The sequence below is a fragment of the Chlorocebus sabaeus genome, chromosome 15 (genome assembly GCF_047675955.1).
Source record: "Chlorocebus sabaeus isolate Y175 chromosome 15, mChlSab1.0.hap1, whole genome shotgun sequence".
NCBI classification, from domain to species: Eukaryota; Metazoa; Chordata; class Mammalia; order Primates; family Cercopithecidae; genus Chlorocebus; species Chlorocebus sabaeus.
This window is the reverse complement of record NC_132918.1, coordinates 70,814,107-70,837,544: the sequence shown is the minus strand read 5'-3', so window position 1 is coordinate 70,837,544 and position 23,438 is coordinate 70,814,107. Positions and strand designations below refer to the sequence as shown.

The 23,438-nt window shown below is 40.6% G+C and overlaps 1 protein-coding gene across 3 annotated transcripts in view; it reads right to left on the bottom strand.

The window, feature by feature from the left end:
* Positions 1-23,438, bottom strand: part of RARB (retinoic acid receptor beta) — a 769,451-nt gene that overhangs the window by 150,414 nt on the left and 595,599 nt on the right. Inside the window, exon 1 of one of the 3 annotated variants that reach the window (XM_008009295.3) lies at positions 19,076-19,913. The exons of 1 other annotated variant lie outside the window; for it this stretch is intronic. In XM_008009295.3, the coding sequence (XP_008007486.3) occupies positions 19,076-19,232 (157 nt within the window). In that variant the 5' untranslated portion in view covers positions 19,233-19,913. Of the gene's footprint in view, positions 1-19,075; positions 19,914-23,438 lie in introns of those variants that run through there. One more of the 3 variants, XM_038002336.2, reaches the window with a different exon arrangement.

Below are 23,438 nucleotides of genomic sequence, written 5' to 3'. Positions count from 1 at the left end.
CTTGTCCACCTTGTCTATAAGATAAGTTGTCTGAGGCATATGGTTGGAAGTATGAACTCGGGAGTCAGCCTTCCTGGATTCAAATCCTAACTCTCCTACTTACTGGCTGTGTGACTTTTGGAAAATTACTTAACCTCTCTGAGTCTGAATTTCTGCTTGTATAAAATGTCTATTCTTCATTGAATCATTGCGAGCATTAAATAACATCATTATAAAGTACTTTGCACAATGCCTGCCACATAAGTGCTACACAAGCAGTTATTACCATTATTGTATCATGCTTATGTTGATGAATCTCAATGCTATTCACCTTCCCTTCTTTCCCCTGACTTGACTTGGTGACCTTCACTTCCATTTTCCCTCTCAAAATAATTTTCCCTTCTGATGTACCTAAGAAATTCTCTACAAGCTAATGTGAGGAAAGCAAGTCATGTCAGTTTTCCCTCTCTCAACTGTCCTTTCCTTCCCAGACCCACAGGCATTAATCTGAAGTGTTCTCACTCCTAGTAGGTTTTCCTGGCCGATCCGCAATCCAGGCTGCCTAGCCCCCTCAGAAATGACTTCTTTAAACCCTTCTTTACCACAGCGATCTCTCATTCGAGAGCCTTCAATTGCTGTTCAAAACCCAAAGTCCCAAACCATTGCATGGACTAAGGTGGGTGGGGGAGTAGAAGGCAGTGATTATCAGTCAGCAACATCCACCTGCTGACAAATATTTATTGAGCACCTGCCAGGGACCAGACCCCTTGATACATGCTGGGTTATAAAGAAGTTAGACTACACTGTTCCCTGCCCACACAAACAGATAACTGAGAAATGCCACAGACCAAACACGGCCCCAGCTAGAAAAAGGATCTGATGGGGGTCAGAGGCTGTCATGAGTGGATGTGTTACTAGCACACACAAAGATTTTGGTGGCCTTGCCTTTAAATGCTCAGGGCTGAAGGAGTGTCCAGTACATAGCAAAAGTTCAATCAGTGTTGGTTAAAAAAAAAAGAATGAAAAAAAATGAAATATGCATACAAATCCTTACATGTGATGTGAAATAAATACTTTCAGCCAGTTCAGTAGAATCTGCCAGCAGCACACTTTATATGGCGGGGGACAACTTGAGGGGTGTTTTCACACACATTACCCCATTTGCTCCCTCTTGACAAAAGTGTGAAGAGCAAGGATCGTTCACATGATCAGGTTTCTTCTTCTTTTTTTGATCTCCATTATTCACATGAGGAAACTGAAGCTTAGAGAGGTTAAATGACTTGGCCAAGGTCACACAGTTAGGAAATGAATTCAAAGTGAGTTCGCCCCCTGAATTCACATAGAAGATTAGTATAAATGAGAAACCAAGTACACATTTCTCTTCCTCACAGTCCTATTCATTTTTTATGTTTTAAGGCAGGGTCTGCAAATTTTATAAATGGTCAGATAGGAAATACTTTAGGCTTTGTGGGCTGTCTGGTCTCTGTCACAGTCACTCAATTCTGCCACCATGGGGGAAGGCAGTCACAGACAAAATGTAAATGTATAGGTGTGGCACATTCCAAGAAAGCTTTATTTACAAAATCCAGATTTGGTGTAGTTTTCACCCCGGCTTTAAGATAAAGGAAATCAAAACTATTCCTCCTAACAGTGACTGCACATGTTACTATAAAATTCATGTGTTTCCTCACTTCCAGGGTAAAGACAGAGGATGACAGCCATATGTCACACAGACGTGGGCAATATTTTAAAGATACGAACACTACTGTGTGTTGTAAGGGCTACGCATTTTCTTCGAAACCTCATGTATACACTTTTATTAGTTAGGGAGGTCAATATGTCCACCATAAATACATTTTAAAATTCCTTCCCACATATTCTGTCTATTGGGATTATTTATCATGCTTTGTTCCCTGGCGTACAGCCAGGGAGAATATGGGAGTTTTAATACCTTTAATCCATTACATGGATTTTTTTAGAGCTCCATAAGACAAAATGAAATGCACTCTCATGGTCATATATGCAATAAACCCGGTATGTCACTTAATATTTCATGTCCCATTTTATATTTCAGTTGTAACTGTTCCCAGCTTTCAACATCCAAAATGACACGATTCCAGCCATCTTTTTGCTCCAATTTTTGTTGTTGTTGTTTAGAGAACTCCTGACAATTTATAAATAATAAATCTCACTGTGGACTTTGAGGGGCAATTATTATTGCTCTCTGATATTCCTTATTATTTTTTTGAGAAGGAGTCTCACTCTGTCACCCAGGCTGGAGTGCACTAGCGCGACCTCGGCTCACTGCAACCCCTGCCTCCGGGGCTCAAGCAATTCTCCTGCCTCAGCCTCTTGAGTAGCTGGGACTACAGGCATGCCCCCACCACGCCAGGTTAATTTTTTGTATTTTTAGTAGAGACAGGGTTTCACCATGTTGGCCAGGCTGGTCTCGAACTCCTGACCTCAAGTGATCCACCTGTCTCAGCCTCCCTAAGTGTTGGGATTACAGGTGTGAATCATGCGTCCGGACTGCTCTTTGATATTCTGAAGAAGTACTGAAATAACTGTCTACTGACATATGCCACCCAGTTTATGGCCACGTCGTGAACTGGTCATGCTTATTTTAATTAGGCCATGTTAATCTTGTTTTGAAAAAGAGGTACTCGGCCGGGTATGGTGGCTCATGCCTGTAATCCTAGCACTTTGGGAGGCCGAGGCGGGCAGATTGCCTGAGCTCAGGAGTTCAAGACCAGCCTGGGCAACACGGTGAAATCCTGTCTCTACTAAAATACAAAAAATTAGCCAGGTGTGATGGCATGTGCCTGTAATCCCAGCTACTCAGGAGGCTGAGATAGGAGAATCACTTGAACCCGGGAGGTGGAGTTTGCACTGAGCCAAGATTGCGCCACTGCACTCCAGCCTGGGCGACAGAGCAAGATTCTGTCTCCAAAAAAAAAAAAAAAGAAAAAAGAAAAGAGGTGTTCATTCATTTCTCCAGCTAGTTGATATGGTTAACACTGGTCTCTAAAGATGGTCTGCTCAATACACCTCACCTCCTGTAATGCAATGGGTCTTTTTTTTTCTCAAATTGCTTGTAAAACTCACAAATCCACAGGACCCCAAATGTGAACACCACCTGCCTATCACCTGCACACACCCTCTTTTATTTTGTGATGCAGATGTTTGCTTATAGGGCTGTTGTATTTTTACTTGTTCCTCCAGGAGATAAATTGAATCTTCCTCCCCATACTGGACACTGCAATTCAAAATAATAGCAAAAGACCTGCAGGTAATAGGCCATAATACTCGCTTGATACCCACTAAAGGAAGGTTTAGATCACTTGTTCTCTGTTACCTTTCACGAAACATCTGTTTCATATGAGCCACTTAAAAGTGTATACATCTGTAAATAATAAGCCTGTATGTGTACATAATTTAATGAATTAGGACATAAAAAGGAATTGAACAGTAGGGGCTCAGCAATTAGAAAAACTGCCCATTTTGTTAAAAATGTATTATTTCCAGCTTTCACTTGGAAACCATTTTATTATTCTGTGGATTCTGAGGCTTCTAATCTTCCCCATCCCTCTTCCCTGCAAAGAAAATAGAAATTTATATAGTTGGCAAAGAAAAGGAACCCTACATTATACAAACTCAAGTTGGGAACTTCGGACTTGCTTTCTCCTACTCAGGAGATTCAAGGTAGGTATTTGAACCTCTCAGTGCCTGGGAATCTGCATTTGTAAAGTGGGGATAACAGTGCCTTTCTCTTCAGGCTGCTCTGAGGACTAGATGACATGGTTCATTTTAAGCACCTGACACATAATAAGCACTTACTAAATATTAATTATGACAGTGATTGTTTTACTTTAATAAAAATCAATCACAATTTTAAATCAAGGGAGTGCGGAAGCAAACCGTGGTTCAAAAGTTTCTCTTGATAGTTGTTTTAGCTATTTATTTATTTTGTTATTATTATTACTTTTTGAGACAGAGTCTTGCTCTGTTGTCTAGGCTGGAGTGCAGTGGTGCTATCTCAGCTCACTGCAACCTCTACCTCCTGGGTTCAAGTGATTCTCCCACCTCAGCCTCCCGAGTAGCTGGGATTACAGGCACCCGCCACACGCCCAGCTAATTTTTGTATTTTAGTAGAGACAGGGTTTCACCATGTTGGGCAGGCTGGTCTCGAACTCCTGAGCTCACCTGATCTGCCCACCTCAGCCTCCCAAAGTGCTGGGATTACAGGCATGAGCCACTGCGCCTGGTCCCTTAGCATATATATACACACACACACACACACACACACATATATATATATGTATTTTTAGACGGACTTTCTGTCACCCAGGCTAGAGTGCGATGGCGCGATCTCAGCTCACTGCAACCTCCACTTCCCAGATTTTAAGCGAATCTCCTGCCTCAGCCTCCCGAGCAGCTGAGATTACAGGCATGCTTTAGCTTTATTTTTATTTACTTTCTTCACACCATTTCTAGGGATAGACCAAAAAAAAGGGGGGTGGGGACAAGAGGGAGCAATAATGTCCTGGTTAACAGGAAGTACCATCAGAAAATCTATTTCTGTGACACCAAAGTGCGTGCCAGAAACCTAGGGAAATATTCCATTCTCATGTTTCCAGGCCAGTTTGCCAGTAAATGCACTTACAAGGGCTTACTTACCTTGCCATCCCAGCCAAACTGAACCTCCCACGTTTTTGACAGCCCCCATCAAGTTTACTTTAGGTGTTTTGAATAACCAAAAAATATTAGCTCACTTGAGATGTTCTCAATTTCATTTTCACTGAACTACACTCAGCATACTCCTGAGTACCTACTGCGTGCCGTGCTCTGGGTTATGAGCAGAGGACGAGTGTGAGCAGGAGAAGGCACCGGGGGAGAGCTCATGGTATTTCCTAGAAGGCAAACTGAGGCTTCCATAGAATATGGCCAGTTCCTCTCTGCCTCCCTGAAGTTTGTTGAAATGCTCAAGCTGAGTTGATAGCTTGAAAATGTTGGAAGATACTCTGCCCATCTCAAAACTAAGCAGGTGTGGAGCACAGGAATAGACATCGTATGTCACCATGATTTGATTGCTACAGGGAATGTAATTCCCGCCCACTGAGATTCTGCAAAAATCTTGGTTTAGCTGTGTAAACTAAATGTTAGCAAAACAAGTGCTAAATATTTGCCAGGCCCCAGGAAAAATAGTTCCACCCAGAAGGAAAAGGAGTTAAACAATGACTGAAATCACCACCCTACAGCATTCTGTTTACATTTTCCTGCAGTCTATTTACCCGCTACATAAAGGGATAATTAGAGCTTGCTAATAGCCATAGGAGAGAAGAGTAAAGGCTGAAGGGAAAAAGGAAATAAACAAAGAGAATGAACAAATATTGAAAGAATAATAATAGCTGAAGTATGCAGAAGTGAATTGTGTAATACAGTAGCCACTAGCCATGTGTGGCTATTGAAAGTTAAATTAATTAAAATAAAATAAAATTGGCGGTTCCCGCCTGTAATCCCAGCACTAGGGGAGATCAAGGTGGGTGGATCACGAGGTCAGGAGTTTGAGACCAGCCTGACCAACATCGTGAAACCCCGTCTCTACTAAAAATATAAAAATTAGCTGGGCGTGGTTGCACGCACCTGTAATCCCAGCTACTCAGGAGGCTGAAGCAGGAGAATCGCTTGAACCTGGGAGGCGGAGCTTGCAGTGAGCCAAGATCGCGCCACCGCACTCCAGCCTAGGCAACAGCGCGAGACTCTGTCTCAAAAATAAATAAATAAAAATAAAATTAAAAAGTCACTCCCTCAGGTGTATTAACTGCATTTCAAATGCCAACAGTCATAAATGGCTAGCGATTACGATATCAGACAATGTAGAATTATAGATCCTTTCCATCATCGGAAACTTCAAAGTAGGAAGTTCTGTTGAAGGGCACTGATATTGAGTATATTAAAGGGTTGCTTATTAGAACATACATGTGGGTTCAACCATAGTTTACTGAGGATCATAGACCAAGTACTATATTAGCACTGGGAAAGCAGAGGTAAAAAGCACAATACCTGACCTCAAAGGCTTCTCAGTTTAGTAAGGAGACCCAGTCAACAATACAAAAACAAAACAAAACAAACACATGCAAAAGGGGAAAAGGGTGGGAACACCGAAAAGAAACCTGGTAATTTTAATGGTAGCTATGGTAGTAGGTACCCAAGTGTTTGCAGTAAAGCTGTTGTAACTTTCCTGCATTAAAAAAAAATTCATAGTAAAATATTGGGGAATTGGGTTTCCAATTGAGGCTCTCTGACGCCAGCGCCACCTCTAGCTTGCCGAGCTCTGGGCGAAGGAGAAGGGGGAAAGTAAGGAGGTGTCCATACCATGGTTCCTACAAAGCACACTACTCAAAAATCCACCCGTGGAAAAAGCACCCGGGAAGAAACTGGCCACAAAAGCCATTCTCGAGAGTGCGCCATCTACTGGAGGGGTGGAGAAACCTCACTGTTACAGGCCTAGGACTGGGGGACTCAGTGAAATTAGGTCTTACCGAAGTCCACTGAACTGATTCGCAAACTTCCCTTTCAGTATCTTGGTGCGAGAAATTGCTCAGGACTTTAAAACTGATCTGAGCTTCCAGAGCGCAGCTACTGGTGCTTTGCAGGAGCCAAGTGAGGCCTGTCTGGTTGGCCTAGGCACCAATCTGTGTGTTATCCACATCAAACGTGTAACAATTACGTCAAAAGACATCAGCATGCTGTATACGTGGAGAATGCGCTTAGGTCCCCTATGATGGGAAATATTTCATTCTCAAAAAACAAAAACAAAAAACAAAAAACAAAAATTCTCTTCTTTCTGTTATTGGTAGTTCTGAATATTAGTTTTTTGTTTTTGTTTTTGTTTTTTTCCAATGCAGTCAAAAGGTACCTAAGTATATGATTGCAAGTAGAAAAAAGGGGACAGAAATTAGCTATTGGCAGTTTTTCCATTTTCATTTGTATGTGAATTTTTAATATAAATGTGGGGATGTAAAGCATTAATGCAAATCAAAATGTTTCAGTGAACAAGGTTCAGGAGTTCAATTTTATAATAATTACAAATAAATCTGTTGAATTTTTCTGGACAATGCTAGCATTTGGATTTTTTTTTTTTTTTTTTTTTTTTTTTGAGACGGTATCTCACTCTGTCGCCCATGCTGGAGTGTGCAGTGGCGCGAATCTCGGCTCACTGCAACCTCCGTGTCCCAGGTTCAAGCAATTCTCCTGCCTCAGCCTCCTGAGCAGCTGGGACGCAGGCGCAGGCACCACCATGCCCAGCTAATTTTTGTTATTTTTAGTAGAGACAGGGTTTCACCGTATTGGCCAGTCTGGTCTCGAACTCCTGATGTTTGTTGTGATCCACCTGCCTTGGCCTCCCAAAATGCTGGGATTACAGGTGTGAGCCACCATGCCTGGCCTGAATTTTTTTTTAATAAATTTCTGTTTTTTTTTTTTTTTTTTTTTAAGACAGGATCTCACTCTGTTGCCTAAGCTGGAGTGCAGTGGTGCAATCCCGGCTCACTGCAGCCTCAACATTCCGAGGCTCAGATTATCCTCCCACCCCAGACTCCCAAGTAGCTAGGACTACAGGTGTGTGCCACCACGGCCAGATAATTCTTTTTGTAGAGACAGGGTTTTGCCATGTTGCCTAGGCTGGTCTCAAGTGCCTAGGCTCAAGTGATCTGCCTGCCTCGGCCCCCTAAAGTGCTGGAATTTCAGGTATCAGCCGCCATGCGAGCCTAAAGCAAGTTTCTTATTGACAACTCTGTTTATATATGAAAACAATCTATTTACTGAGCATCATGTGTCAAATACACTCTCTTATTTAAGGCTTTAAGACTGATCTTAAGCTTTCAAGGTAGATATTATGGATTCATTTTAAAGATTAAAAAAGAAAAAAACAAAACAAAACGGAGGCAACCTGAGCGCAAGCTTCCACAGCAAGGGCAGTGCACAAAGAAAGTCCACCCAACTTCACTGTATCACACTGGAGAGTACCATGCTGTATTTCACTGCATCACCTGTTAGCATCTTACAGATGTAGATCTGCTTCCACTTAGAATGCACTACATGACTTCTAGCAAGTCACTGCAATTTGTCCCCCCGTCTCTATTTCCTCAAAATATATAATTCAGCAACAATTAGATTTCAAACAAAACAGGTAGAACATGGTATACAAAAATTCAAAATACAGAATACATTTCATTTAAGACATATCTGAGCAGGGCACAGTGGCTCACACCTGTGATTCCAGCACTTTGAGATGCCAAGGCAAGCAGATTGCTTGAGCCCAGGAGTTTAAGACCAGCCTGTGCAACATGGTAAATCCTGTCTCTCCAAAAAAATAACCAGGTGTGATGACACACACCTGTAGTCTCAGCTACACGGGAGGCTGAGGTGGGAGGATCGCTTCAGCCCAGCAGGTTGAGGCTGCAGTGAGCTGAGATCATATCACTGCACTCCAGCCTGAGCAACAGAGCAAGACTCTGTCTCAAAAAATAAAAAATAAGACATATTTGAAGTCATTGAAATAAGAGCATTATCTGAGAGGCCAATGAGATCCACTATGATTCATGTAAGTTTCACTAAATGGTAATGGTTAACTTAAGTTTGGGATCCTCTACATGTGATACTTAAATTATGTAGCAAATAAAAAAACATTAATTCGACTTTACTATCAGAAAGTTTTCTTTCTTCCTCTTTGTCTTTTATTTTTTTACTTTGGTAATGGAAGACAAAATAGCTCCATTTAATGAAGAGACACTCTCTAGCACAAACACTTAGCACCCATCTTTAGATGAGGGTTACCAGTAAACTAGAGCAACATGAAAAGCCCTGTTTCCCATCTCTCATCTTGTTGTGACTCTTCAGTAAATACCAGACTAATCCTGCTCTGAACCCCCTGAGCTACAGCAGTGACTAGGCCACCATAGACTTCAACAGCAAACAGGATGTAAAAACAAAAGGGCAAAAGTAAAATAGCCTCATAGTTTGGGCAGAGTTTCCTCCACAATGTAAAAGACTAGTTTATAGTAGAGAAAATAATGTAATCAGAGGAAGCTATGTGAGTTACAGTACTTTACCTCTCTTTTTCCTACCTCTCCCCTAAACCAAAACACTCGGTGGTGTTTTATTCTTGGGATTATTAGGGCATAAAACATTTTTCAGGAATTCTTCACCCAGCTGATAGGATGACAAACTCCTGAAGCCAAGGACCCCCAAGTGAGTAACAGCACATGGAGGCAAGAGAAAAGCCCTTCGTGGGACTTGAAACCACACTCTGCTCCTTGCAATCTGTGTTATTCACCTTCCCTGAGCCTCCATTTCCTCATCTGTAAAATGAAGATATCTCACTTATAGGGTTGTGAGGATTAACTGAAAATGAGTATGTTGTCATTAGAGTAGCATTTCATTAAATATTGAACCTGCCAAAAAACTAAAAGCCCCACAACTGTTCTTCAATTTAATCATTTTCAGAAGACAATACTTTCTTTCTTGTTACAGCGCATATATGCTACGATGGTCATGGTGGGCATTCTTTGCCTCTCTCTCCCAAACTGAAAGGTAGTTATTGAAACTGGGCTGGCCCTGCGTCTGTTTCACCAGTAGAACAGACTGAAAGTGACTGAATACCACTCTCTGGGTCTAGCCTTTAAGAGGACTGGGAGCCTCTGCCGCCTCCTTCCTGGAAGGCTCACTCTGGAAATGCTGTCTCTCAGAATACTGCTGCCATGCTGTGACATGCACAAGTCACACTCAGATCCCGTAGAGCTCTCACCGACAACCAACACCCACCGCCAGCCATGAGAGCAAGCCTTTTTGGATTTCCAGCCCAATTTAGCCCTGGATGATTCAGCCCCAGCTGACAGCACGCAGAGCAGAGGGTTCTGCCCAGCAGAACTCAGCCCATCCACAGAATAATGTCATAATAAATTGTTAGACCAGGAAGTTTTGGGATGGTTTGTTACACAGCGATAAGTCACAGAAATCATAGAGAAATAAGTGATTTTTAAAAATCCAATAGAATCAAACCCATCCCCAAAGAACATGATTACTTAACAAGCTCTAGAAACATCCATATGCAGGTCTTCAAGGAGCTAGTTTGGAAGGTGTGCATTTATTCCACTGTTTAAGATAGGTTTAGAACTCCTCTTTGTGAACTACTTTTAGAGATGATCTATGAGGCCTACACACAGAAAAACTTCACGCCCGCTCCACTGTGACAAAAATGTATAATCCACTTGATCACCCACCATATAAACCAGCTGTGGTTCCTGGCAGTTCTTAGTTCTTTCCATTATCAATCTCAGGTTCAAAGACATGAGGAGATTTCTGGGTTTGTTATAAGGGGGTTATGTGACAATGACTTGTGTACACAAGTTCTTCCCATTATATCATGAGTTCAGAGGGAGAAAGGACAGTGTCTGATTCATCTTGGTGTCCCCCACAGATCACATCAAGGAGCCTGGCACATGGCAGACACCCAAGAGCCATATGTTGAATGGCACATTGCAAGAGCTAATCCATCAATGAGCAATAAAAATGTACAGTGCCACGACAGCATCTTTGGGCTAAGTGTATTGTGACAACTTTGAAGGTAACAATGCTCACTTGTAAAAATCAATTATTTGCAAGAAATCTGGGGATCTGGTAAATGGATGCCCCTGAATCAGGCCACAGTGCTACCTGACAAACAGAAAGGACTGCCACCTAGGTTATGAGCTATAGCGAGGGATCATTTCACCAAAGAAAAGAGATACCTACTTTAGATATGACCAAAAAAAAAAAAAAAAAAAAAAAAAAACAGTTTGCTATTAGCAAAGGCACGTAAGCCACAGGTGTCATGCCAAAATCAGGGCAGAAGGCCTACCTGGTGACTTCCATATGTTTTCAAGACAAGAATAGAATCGTAATTTACATGATCTCTAATCCTTCTACAAATCCTGCAATGCAGACACGATTATTCCCATTTCATAGCTGTAGAAACCAATCCCGTGTCAAGGCAGGCTACTTGCATCATCTTTGACCATCAATCAGGCCATGATGGGAAGCAGAGGTGGAGAGATGCGTGGAAGGGTAATTCTGAGAGGATTAGGGAGAAGCAGCAGTAAAACTCTTGGAAAGGGAGAACTTTTCACAGCCTCTGTTGAGTGCAAAAATATTATTATACCCCCTTCTCTAGAAAGGCCTTGAGGTACAAGTGATAGCATAAGCTCTGGAAGAGTATCTGCAACTTCAGCTTCTGCCCGAACCATAAGCCCAGCATGGGTTTCTGGAAACTCTTGCCCAAGAAGTAGAGAGATGCCTTGATCATCTGCATCCCCCAACTTTCCCTGCAAATCCAAACCTGTTCATCCTACCTCTAGTTCTTATTGTTTCCTCTGATAAGCAGGGCCCCAGTGAACAATTAAAGCTTTCAATAAATAATCTCCAAGCACATTCATTTGATTGACTGTTATTTGATACAGCAGTTAGTTTCAATGGGGCAGTTAATATTGATCACATAAAGTACTCCAGACAAACATGAAACAGTTCCAGAACTCCATGGATTATTACCCTTTATCTGCCAGTCATCTGGGTTACTTGTAATGGTCACGGAATTTAAAATCAATAATAACAATTAGTGTTCTGTACACCAAAACGGATGAATCATGTGAAATGGGTTTTCATATAAAATCAAAGGTAAAGCAGGCCGATAGAATGGGGAGAAAGCTCTCTGAATTTCCAATGCACATTTGGCAAGGCACTTTCATGCAAATCCTCAAAACAGGAAGCAAGAGCGAAAGAAAGGTGTTCAGGAGAAGATGTGGCCATAAAAAGGCATATGAAACCCCTGACGATCTTAATCCAAAAAGATGAAGCGTAAAAGATAAAAGTGATCAAAATGAGTTCTAACAAATGTAGTAAAATTAATGGAACCGGTAATTTACTTCCTTGGAGATGTGTGTCTAGCTACCTTTTTCAGCTTTCAATTTGTAGGCATTAATCGTGATTTTTTTTGTAATACAATGGCAACAACGGTATTTTAGTAGCTCCACGGCACCACTACTGTAATATAATGTATATATAATTAAAATGCAAAGCAACAGAGAAATGTTTCATCATTACACTGTAACCAGCGCACTATGTGAAATCATCCATTCCAAAGACTTGTTTTTCATCAATTATTTGTTATTTATCTGATGTAAATATAAAAAGGACTAATTAAAATGTATGCCTTTTTATACAGCTTCTTGTCATTAAAGCCAATGAAAGCATTCTGAGGACCATAATGAAATAATTATGTTTGCCTTTAAGAATTCTCTTCAATAACACATGGCAGTACTGAGCTAAATTAAAACATCAGGAACTGAATTTCGCTGCCTCCATTTCCATTTTAGTTAATTAAACCACCAAGCTTTCCAATAGACCAGACCCTAAAAAATCTTTTGAAGCTGCAATGGCCTTCAGATCATCAGCCTTTTTATAATTATGGACTTTGATGACATGACAAAAGTACTGTAGCCGTTGAAAGCTTTAATATTTTTGAGAAGACAAATTTATTACATGAGGTCTTCATTTGCTCTGGAAATGGGAAAAAAATTGGGATGTGATCCAAATCTTCTCTCCCTAGTTAACTGATGCACTCATCTTATTTGTTCTTTTACCTTCACAGTATTTTGAATTTAGCTATTTTTTTGACTTGACAAAATTTTATTCTGTGATGAACAGTAATTTATCAATAACAAAACAAACATTCCACTAAATATGGGTCAAATTAGACAGTGATTCTTTGTCAAACACTAAAACTTAAAAAATAAGAAGCAATCTTTAAGACGTCAGTGGACTGAGGAGAATCTGCGAATTTTAAGAAATAAAATCCTTCTGTTTGAATTTCTCCTCCTCCAAACCTCAAATCAGATACTTTGGAAGGCAAAGAATAGAATAAAGTAAAATAAAAATAAATCTGGGTTTAAGAGAAAGGGAAGAAGGAAAAAGGTGAGGAAAACTGCTAAGTGGTTTCAGGGCTGGTAGCAAATGAAATGGCTTTAGCAATGTTGTCATCTGATGCAGATGGGGGTGGGAACTTTGTACTTTCAAAAGTAAACAGAAGGGCGGGCGCGGTGGCTCATGCCTGTAATCCCAGCATTTTGGGAGGCCGAGGTGGGCAGCTCACGAGGTCAGGAGATCGAGACCATCCTGGCCAACATGGTGAAACCCCATCTCTACTAAAAATACAAAAATTAGCCAGGTGTGGTGGCACACGCCTGTAGTCCCAGCTACTCAGGAGGCTGAGGCAAAAGAATCACTTGAATCCGGGAGGCGGACGTTGCAGTGAGCCAAGATCGCACCACTGCACTCCAGCCTGGGAGACAGGGCAAGACTCCATCTCAAAAAAAAAAAAAAAAGAAAAAAGAAAAAACATTAAGAGTACCAAGGATTAACTCTGACAACGTGAATCCCCTCACATTTTGTTCTATATGGAGAGTCGGCGAGGTTTGTGAGTGGATCATATGTGGTGATTGCTGGATAGCCTGTCTAATGAGACATCAGCAGTAAATTGTTGACAGCTGGCAAACAAATACCTATTCTATGACAATGTGAAATTACAATTATAATCTCAGAATCCACTTTTATTAAACTACTTTATTCCCCCTAGTTTTTCTTTGTTCTCTCCAAAGAAATCTGCTTTTGGAAATCGGGGACATCATCACCCACTATCACCCCTGTAAAAATCTTCTTTCTCCCTCCCCTGAGCTGGTTCAGTTCTTCAGCTGCTGGGGGAGGCCCAGAGACTCCTGGAATCCCTGAGCCCTGACTAGAGGAAACGCTTGGCCAGGTTGAGTCGCCTTGCTGACGTCAGTTCCTGTTATCCTCGCCTTATCGCACAGTGGGCAGAGAGTCTTATGGTACTAAATGGCCCCCTTGTAGCTCCCCCACCTTGCAAGGCCAGAGAAAAAGCAAGTCAGCAGTTCCATTGCCTGTTTGAATTCCCATCTAAGGAGCTCTGAAAGCTCAAGACAAAATGCCAGTAGACTTAGGCTCTTCTGCTTCCTAGGTAGAGAGAACTTTTGCAACTTTATTTTTCATTCATTTAAAGGGGTTTGGGGAGTGGGATGGGACAGAGATCATGCTTTTTAATGATGGGGTAAGGAAGCTGGGAATGAAAAGAGGAGAATTCAGGGCAACATAATGACTGATGAGGTTGTGTTATTAGATCTTACAGATGGGGCAGGTTATCTCATCTCCTATTTAACAAGAGGTACTTAGGCCAAGCCACTTACAAGCAGGATACTGATAAATCTGAAACCCGAGTTAACTCTACTTTTCTCCCTCCATCACCCCAGCTCCAACTTTTTAAGAGGAAGCTGGCAAGGGCTGATACAGATTTGTTCATAACAATTTAATTATATTCCCTCCTCCCCACCCTGTCCACACACACACAGGTGCTAGAGTGAGAACCACAGCCCAGTCCATTTTGCAAGGAATGCCTTCTATTCACAGATCTATAGTTTGCTACGAAAGCAATTCATGTTCATAAGAATGACCCAGAAACACAAGGCGATCTTCAGACATAATATAAAAATTAAGCTGTGAGAGCTCTACTTACATTGACTATAGAATCCAAACAAAGACTTTCTGTGCCACTCCTGGGTTCAACGGGCAGCCTAGGAGATGTTGTAATATTAAATATCTGGCATATTTCAATGATTTATGTGGGAACTGTGCAGGACATTTGAAAGTGGGTTATTCTAGAAAATCAGAGATATATGATTGTCATAACTACCCTGTAATTTGAAAGGCAAGATTCTATCTACATTAATATCTTTGGAAAGGTTTTTAGCCAAGATTTTTCTGATTAACCTTCATCAAAAACTCCCATTTCTGAAATAATCTATTTAATTGATAGTTAACTGAATTTATATTAGAACATTTAAAGTATAAAAATGTCATTTAAGGATAAATTTATGGCACTTACACATAACTCAAACTGTATAGAAGATTCTAAGATGTTTTAAAATGAACACTGCATTTATTGTTAAAGTCCTGTGCGACTTGAAAAGAGTTTTGTATTTCGCATCTTGGTTTTTACATCACAATCTTCTGCCCAAAGAGTAACTTAAAATTCGCAGCTTTTTCTAAATTATTGATTTAAGAAATTATAAATTCCTTGAGAGCAGAATTTATAATCATTGTTATTTATCATGTATTTCCCTTCTCAGATAGAGTTTAATGATATTTGTGGAATGTATAAAGGAGAAAACAGGTTCTCTTTCCTTTTCAGCCACCTCAAGGCTTAACATATGTTGAAGGTAAATTATAAGCATCTGATATCCAGAAGAACTTTCTTTTATTCTTACGCTTTAGACAAAAGTGCACAATACCCTCGGGTTGTACATATCAGCGCCAGGCTTCTAGAAATGAGAAGGAAACTTCTGATTCAGGCCAGCTAGCCTATCAGAAATAGCCATTCTGGTCATTTATCTATTAAGGAAAGAAGACCTGATTCAATGTAAGGGCTTTACATTATTGGCTGGCAAATCAAATTCTAACTAGAGCTTCCAAATCAATTCCATAGCTTAAGTTTAGGCAAGCAGATGTCTACCTTTCCTACTGTTTGGTTTTTTGATCTATCCTTTTCTGGCAATAAAATTTAAATGTATGCTTTTTCTTTTCTAAGTTGCACATCAATACTCACTCCCTTGTCAAATGTACCAATTTATCTGAATATTCACAATGTGATTTCTTTTTTTCTACAAGGAAGGAAAACTTTGAATCTTTCACTTGTTTTCAAACAACTCTGCCTGCACTCTCTTTGTGATTTAGGGAAAAGTCCCTCTTTTCCTCTTCTTTCTGATGGTATTAGTTACCACTGTCATGTGTCCGAGAAGCAGAAAATTATGTCCTACTTTAGAAAAACAATTGGGCCTTTTCACTGAAATATTTATTCAAAACCCCATTCAATTCATACGGTGGCTGTCAGTCTTTATTTAGTCTTTCTTTCAGAGGGTATCTTTGATTTTGCCACTTTGACCCCAATTTATATCTCACTAGGAGAGGATTTAGATACTGTTTAATACTTAAAATTTGGGTCCCAGGGCTTTGAAAAGAGGCATTTTCTCATTCCCTAATCAAACATCACTACTGTTTGTTTTAAAAATAATTTCTTCTCATTAATGGGCAAAATCCTATTTCAAAAAGAAATTTTTTTTTTAAATTTTTGCTTTTGACATGTTGAGTAGGGAGAAAAGACAGGGAAAAAGGCCAAGAAGTTGTCACACTCGTTATTTCACTAAAGTAACTATATTTAGACCACAAAATATTAAGATTTATCCTATGCCCACTGAGCAATTAATGTTGAAAACATCTGGAGCCGCCTAAAACCAAGATAATCCTGGAGGCATCTGAACAGAAATTCAGTGACTCCTATACCTTCCAGGGGCAGTCGTCAATCGTAATATTTAGACCACATTCCCTTAGTAGTCCCCTAATCCTGACTTTGAATGCTTATAACAAGCAATTCACAGACACTACTACAAATGGCAGCTGGCTGGCATATCATTTTTCTGCCTTTAAAATTAAAAAGAAAATAAAGGGAATATTTTAACACCTTTCAAAGTGAGCTTCTGGCAGTGTGCTCCATGTTCAAAGGTCTTACTTTATTTACTATGCATACACACACACACCATAAAAAAAAATCTCAAAGCAGAAAATAGTTTTGGTTGGAATTTAGTACTTTTTCTTCTTTGCCCACTGTTTCCTCTGTGTTAAAAGCAAAAACAGATCTGCTTCTCGTCAAAATAGCCATTAAGTAAAATGGAAAAGGTTGTGGTTATGTTCTTACTTACACAAATGTAGCCCTAATATGCTTTTATTTCAAAAGTTCTAACTAGCTATACCACCCTGAACCAAACACTGCGTGGCACAGACATTTGTTAGAATCTTGGAAAAAAAAAAAAATAAAAAAGTTTTAGTTTTATTTATGCTAAAAACAAAAAAACAAAAAAACAAAACCTTAATCGCTAACAACTGACTATCATAAAGTGGTTTATGGAGGGTAAAGCAACTCTGCAATGGCACAAGCAATATTTACATTTTATTCATTTAACCTAAAGTTGGGGTGTGGGATTCAGACTCTTGTGAAACTGACCACAATAAGAACTAATTGCCCTGCTTACAAAAATAAGACACTGGAATTTCTGAAATCCCTTTGTCAAATGCCTTTATTTACTTTGTCTAATGCAAGTTTCTTTGATTAGCTAAACTTTGCTGTTATCAACACTTCTTGCTTATCGGCTAGTTTTAGGCGAATGACACATTCACCGCTCGCTCTCCCTAGATAAAGCAAATCCCTTGTTTAACTTGTCCAAGAACAAACAAAGCTTTTCCCCCTACTCTTACAACTTAATAGGCATGTTTGGAGGGTTAATTACAAAAGGAAGAATGTCTACATGTAAAAACTCTATTAGGTCTAATAACTTTTGACGAGGATCCTGAGCATTTTTTTTTCCTTCTGTTAAAAAATATGTTTCGTTACAACTTTCTCTAACAAGAAAAAGTTTCAGAGAGCCCCAGTTCCATGGGATTCCAACAGAAATTGTTCATACTGTTTTAACTGCCACAAAGAGGACAGGTCTGAAAGGTCTCTTCTTGGATTAGAAAATTATTTTGTAACTCAAGTTTCTTTGAGTTCTCCAGAAATAAAATAGGCACCAAAAAAGAAAAGGCATTTGGGGAGCAGCTGAAGATTAAGGCGCCTACTGAAAACGATATTCTTTTTGCTCTGCTTATGGCTCTACAAAATGTTAAGTCAGCCAGCCAGGCTGTTGGCATCAAATGGTTATTGATTTTTCAGCTACAAACCTGTTGATTTCCTGGCCCAAGAAGCAAGTCTTTATTCTTAAGAAAAAGTTTCAGAGAGGGCAATTTAAATCCTGTCATTGTCCCCTCTCTCCTTTTTCTTCTCTCGTTAGATAAGCCACCATGTTATTAGGAAAACTCAATTTCTTCCAGTTAAACTTTGACCTCTTTGAAAACAAAGATTTAAAATGTCATTTTCAGGCTAATGCTCCAATGAATTGTCAAATAAAGTACTAAAAACATTTTGATAGATAGCTGAGCCATTTATCTAAATCACTGTCAGGGCGGTACAGCATCCTGCAGGCTCCCACTACAGCCACCCGAAGGTGGGATTTTCTGGGACTCCTGGTCATTTCTCAAGCCTGCAGCCAGGCTACTGTTGACCAGATGCGTACCTCGGCACTGTGTCAGCATCAGATAACAAAATAGTCAATATATTTTTTTTTAAATTGGGCTATCCCACTTATATTTCCTTTCCTTTAACGGATGTCCATGTTCCAGGCTGAATTGCAAGATATGAAAATAATGGATGGCTCAGCCCAAGGGGTGTTCATTGCCAGTAGTTTTCTAGCAAAACAGCAACTTCTTAGACCAACAAAGTGACTCGGAAAGGTGGCAGCAGGGTCAATGCTAAGAAATATTGCCTTTCCTTAGCAAGGAAAACATTGGAAGCGGCAGCCTGAACTGGTGGTTTATGAACTTCGGGAGCAGCAGCCACCTTAATTAAACTAAATTCCTTTCAAGGAAAATGTCATATTTTAATTACTTTGGACTGTTGGAATACACAAGGGGTGGAAGAACCTATACAACTAGTAGCTAATCCAAAGAACAGTAAAGTTAAATTCCACTCTGTACACATTTTAGTAAAAACTGCAAAATGGGTCAAATTGCCCTACTTGAAGAATGTTTTAAAGTCTTGTGGTCACCCTCTACTCCCCACCCCCCACACTTTTATGCATATTTTCAAAACTGTTTTCAACAGACTATAAGGTTGGTAAGGAGAGGAGCATGGGGGCGGGAGGGGTTATTTGGGAAGAAAACATCTAACAGGAAATTTTCAGCAAAGGGAATCAATATGCATGCCAGCATATCACACCCCTTCAGCATTAAATCATTAAATCCTTTGTCTTGCTACCAATGCAGTTTATTTCCAATGTCTTTATTGCATGCAAGAGAGACAATTTTTTTTTTTTCTTGGTAGAAGAAGGGAAAAAAATAAACCTACATTGAGCAGTGTGCCGATGCTGCCATTCGGTTTGGGTCAATCCACTGAAGCATGCTTTGAGAGCTTTCTCCTGGAGCATGCAGGAAGACGGACTCGCAGTGTAGAAATCCAGGATTTGCCCAGGACTCACTGACAGAACATCCATACAGTCAAACATGATCTCCCCTGCACTGAATGTCTGCAAAAGTGCTTATCCTCTAGGTGTGGAGGCAAATGGCATAGAAAAGTCCACCCAACTCCATCAAACTCTGCCCCTTTTTTGGCACGTAGGCTGTTGGTCTTTTTCCCAGCCCCGAATCATGAATTATGACAGACAAGCCAGCTAAAAGCCTGTAATTGATCCAAATGATCATTTACCATTTTCCAGGCTTGCTCGGCCAATCCAGCCGGGGCGGGGGGTTCCCAGAAAGATCCCAAGTTCTCCTTCCAAGTAAATGCTTGCAAAAAGCCTTCCGAATGCGTTCCGGATCCTACCCCGACGGTGCCCAGACAAACCCTGCTCGGATCGCTCGCGTTCTCGGCATCCCAGTCCTCAAACAGCTCGCATGGGGGAATTCTGGTCCCCCCTTTGGCAAAGAATAGACCCTCCTGCCTCTGAACAGCTCACTTCCTACTACTTCTGTCACACAGAATGAAAGATTGAATTGCCTAATATATGCGAGTGAACTTTCGGTGAACCCTACCCGGGCTGCTAACCTTCAAATGACCCAACTAGTCTGACATCACCAACTCCCAGGATTCTCACAGAGCTTAAAAACTCCCAGCAGCCCTGCAAAAGCAGACAGCCAGCGAGGCAGGCAGCGAGCGCACAAGCCGGCGCTTTCTTTCCTATTTCTCACCTTAAAAACAATACAAGAAGTGCTTTTAAAACGAGCAGGGGAGGAGCCGGGACGCTGCTCCTGGCTCACGTTGAGCACCAACTTCTCTCCCTTTACGCCTTTTTATTTGCCGCGGCTTAGCTTGGAAAACAGTGTTCCCCCCCTCCCCACCCGCGCCCGTTCGTCTCCCGCCCACTGCCTCGCCCCCCAGCCTACCCTTTAAATTCCTCTGTGCGCCTTTCTGTCTGTTAAATTCCTTATAACTTATGTATTTTTCCACTCCAGAAAAAAGCACATGCAAGCCCTAAACTGTAGAACAGAGAATGGCTACCCCTTGGGAAAGGCTTGAGTTGGGAAACTTTCCATTCCACAGTCTTTTTCTCTTTCTCCCTCTTGCAAGCCCCTGGCTGAAGTGACTGCATTCGTTTGCTCTGCAATCCAGCTTTCGGGATTCATTTACTTTGAAAAATCCTCTCCAGGTTCTATGCAGCATATGGAGTAGTCAAGAATTAGTTACCCCTGCCCCAAACACACAAATCACACAAAAAAATGAGATTTTAGATCTGGACTTGAAAAAACAATACAGTGGTCAAGAGCATGGACTGGGGAATCAAACTGAACTAGATTCCAATTCCAGGTCTGCCACTTACCAGCTGTGTGTTCTGGGACAAGTATTTAACTTCTTCGGGCTTCAGTTTCCTCCTCTCTAAAATGGGCATATAATACTACCCACCTTGGTGGTAACTGGGAGGACAGAAAAACACTTGTATGGTGCTGGGTAAATATCATGGAACAAATGTTAGCTGTGACTCATCCTCATATTGTTCAACTGGGGAAACAACAGCCCGGGGAGATGGGACCCACCCAAGGTCACACAGCTCAGAGCTGTGACTAGAACCCAGCTCCCTAAGATCAAAGTCCAATGTGAAAATTACTTGCCTGTTCCCATATCCTTGCACCCCAAAACACCATGTTGGTTGGTTGCCTCTCTCATCATACACCTACACACATCCCACCACATAATTAAACACATATTTTGTAAGCTCGTTTAAGTATGACAGTTTTATATTTTGAAGGACCAGTTTTCTCTCGTACTAGCCCCTGCCCAATCCTTTTATTAAAATACAGTAATTTTAAGGGAAAATGATTTTTTAGATCTCTCACACTGACCCAACCTACAGGAAGAAGAGTCTTTCCAGCCAGTCTTAAAACACTGAGAAGGATAGATGCAATATTTACAAATAAACCCAGCCGGATGGAGAGCTTTAAAAGGGAGAGCCAATCGACCCTGCAGCCATTTTGCACAACTTGCTTAAAGGATGCAACATACATCAAAGAAAGGAAACTCTGGGGAGGAATTTAAACACCCTGTCTTCTCCACTGCCTCTCTAGTATTTACTTATAGTTCTCCCACAAAACAGGGCAGGCAAGAGGGTAGGCAGGGAGGGACAGTCTCCTTGCCCAACGCAGGCAAGAGCACTGCTCCAGTCTCCTTTTTGTGGATAGTGTTGGAATGTGCATTGGCATCCAGGCCTTTTAAAAGCCTGTCAGGGGGCACCCCACCCCATGCTGAAACACTGCCCTGTCTAGCGGAGTTGCTAAGTGGCACTTGTGGTGTAACATGAAAAGTATGCATCGCACACACTTACCAAGTCAAAGATTCTTTTATGAAGGTACATTAAAACAATTTTCAGCCCAGCAAGCTCAGTTCTTGCTATTGAAAAGTTCAGGGCAATAAAGGGGTGAGATTTTTGCTGAATCTGTGTTTGTTATTTTTTTCCCCTCTCTTCTCTCTTTTATATGGCCATCATTTCTTAACAGAGACTTATTATAAGAAACCCTTTAACTACAAAGAAAACACACATTTTAAGCAAGGGAACACAGAGGAATTTACAAAACATTTTAACACACTGTCATTAAGGTAGTTGTAAAGATACACAAAGCACTACATTATGTGCCAATTTCTACTTGGTCCATGAGGCTTATGACTCCAAATGCTTATTTAAGGTCCTTAGAGTTCCTTGGAAACTGAGCTCATTTAGACCGGATAATGGAGAGGGATGAAAGTTGTTAGACAAGAGTAGAGGAAGCAGCTATATTGAAAGTACAGTAGGAAAAACTTAAGTGAGAGATGGGAAACATGGCATCACTGACAGGTATGTGTATACAAGGATCTGTTATCCAGAGGAGGCTGCTGCACATTCTTGCTTAACACCTTTTCAAAGAGTAGAGATGCACTGGTCCCAGGGAAGTGAAGATGGGGAGGGATGTCCTCAAAATTCTGTTCATTCTGATTTCTTAAGCTACGGAATCAGCCTCATCGAGGGAGAGCACTGCTTCCAAATTTCTTACCTCTATACTGTATCATTGCACAAAAATAACAACATTAGTGTGTCCCTCCATGTGTGTGGTAAAGGTTGGGCAACTCGATGTTTTCTTTCTTTGTGTAAGAAAATGTAAAATGTGTAATTACCTTGAAGTTCTCAACTGAGAAATGAACTTGGGCCTTGAAATGAATAATCAGTATTTAAATCCCAGTGAATGGAATAGTATGGGTTTCTTATAATGTGACAGTATTCGCTAGTCAGTTAATCATTCCTCATCTTGAATTAATTATGCTGATAGCAATAATTGGAGCTATTACTTAATCCAAGTATTAATTTATAAAACAGACCCATGATTTAGCCACATGCTAATTATTTCTTCATCAGTAAATGCTTATACTTCTTGAAAACTTGATTCTGCCTCCTAATTCTTTATTTTAAGTAAAATGAACGAAAGATACATAAATAAGCCACAATTCTTTAAATACATATCCATGTACTATAAAGATTAATGAGTAGGGTAGAAAGTGAAAAATAGACCGATTTGTCCATAATGAAATGTAAACTACTGACACCCATTTTAAACATCAGCCACAAGGTTGGAAGAAACTTTCCCAAATATCTTCTTGTTATGGCATAAAATAACATTCTGATGTGTCATCTCTATTTTCTTTGTGTTTGATCAATGATCTAATAAATGTATTTCCAACCAACAAGCAAACAAAAAGTAAAAACCAAAAGCAAAAGTTTGAGAGCAAAATCCATTTAGTTTCAGAGTAACTGTATATTTGTCAGTGTGACACAGCACATTTGAAACCCATAATCATAAAACAAAAATTTATAGCCAGGGTTCAGGGTCTACATCTGTTTCTCTGGTTTTCGTACAGCAATTACCCACTGGACAATCCAGAAAGAAACACCATGAATCACGCTCTGCAAACATGTTTGAACTGGAGAGTTTTCTGAAGAAAGAGCAGTCGTGTCTGTGCACCAGTATTGCAGCCGGCCGTGTTCAAAATTGGGCTAATACCTTGTGATGTCTAAATAAGAAGATTTTCAGAGGTGCAGACATATCCCCCCCACCACAGGCGCAGGCATGCAAAGGGCAGGCAGACACAAGCACAGGGCTGGGGGAGGTGGACACTGATTGTTTTAAAGACATGCCCACCTCTTTCGTGTTGTTTTGGCTTTTTGTTTGTTTTTTAAATTTTCTCCCTGTTA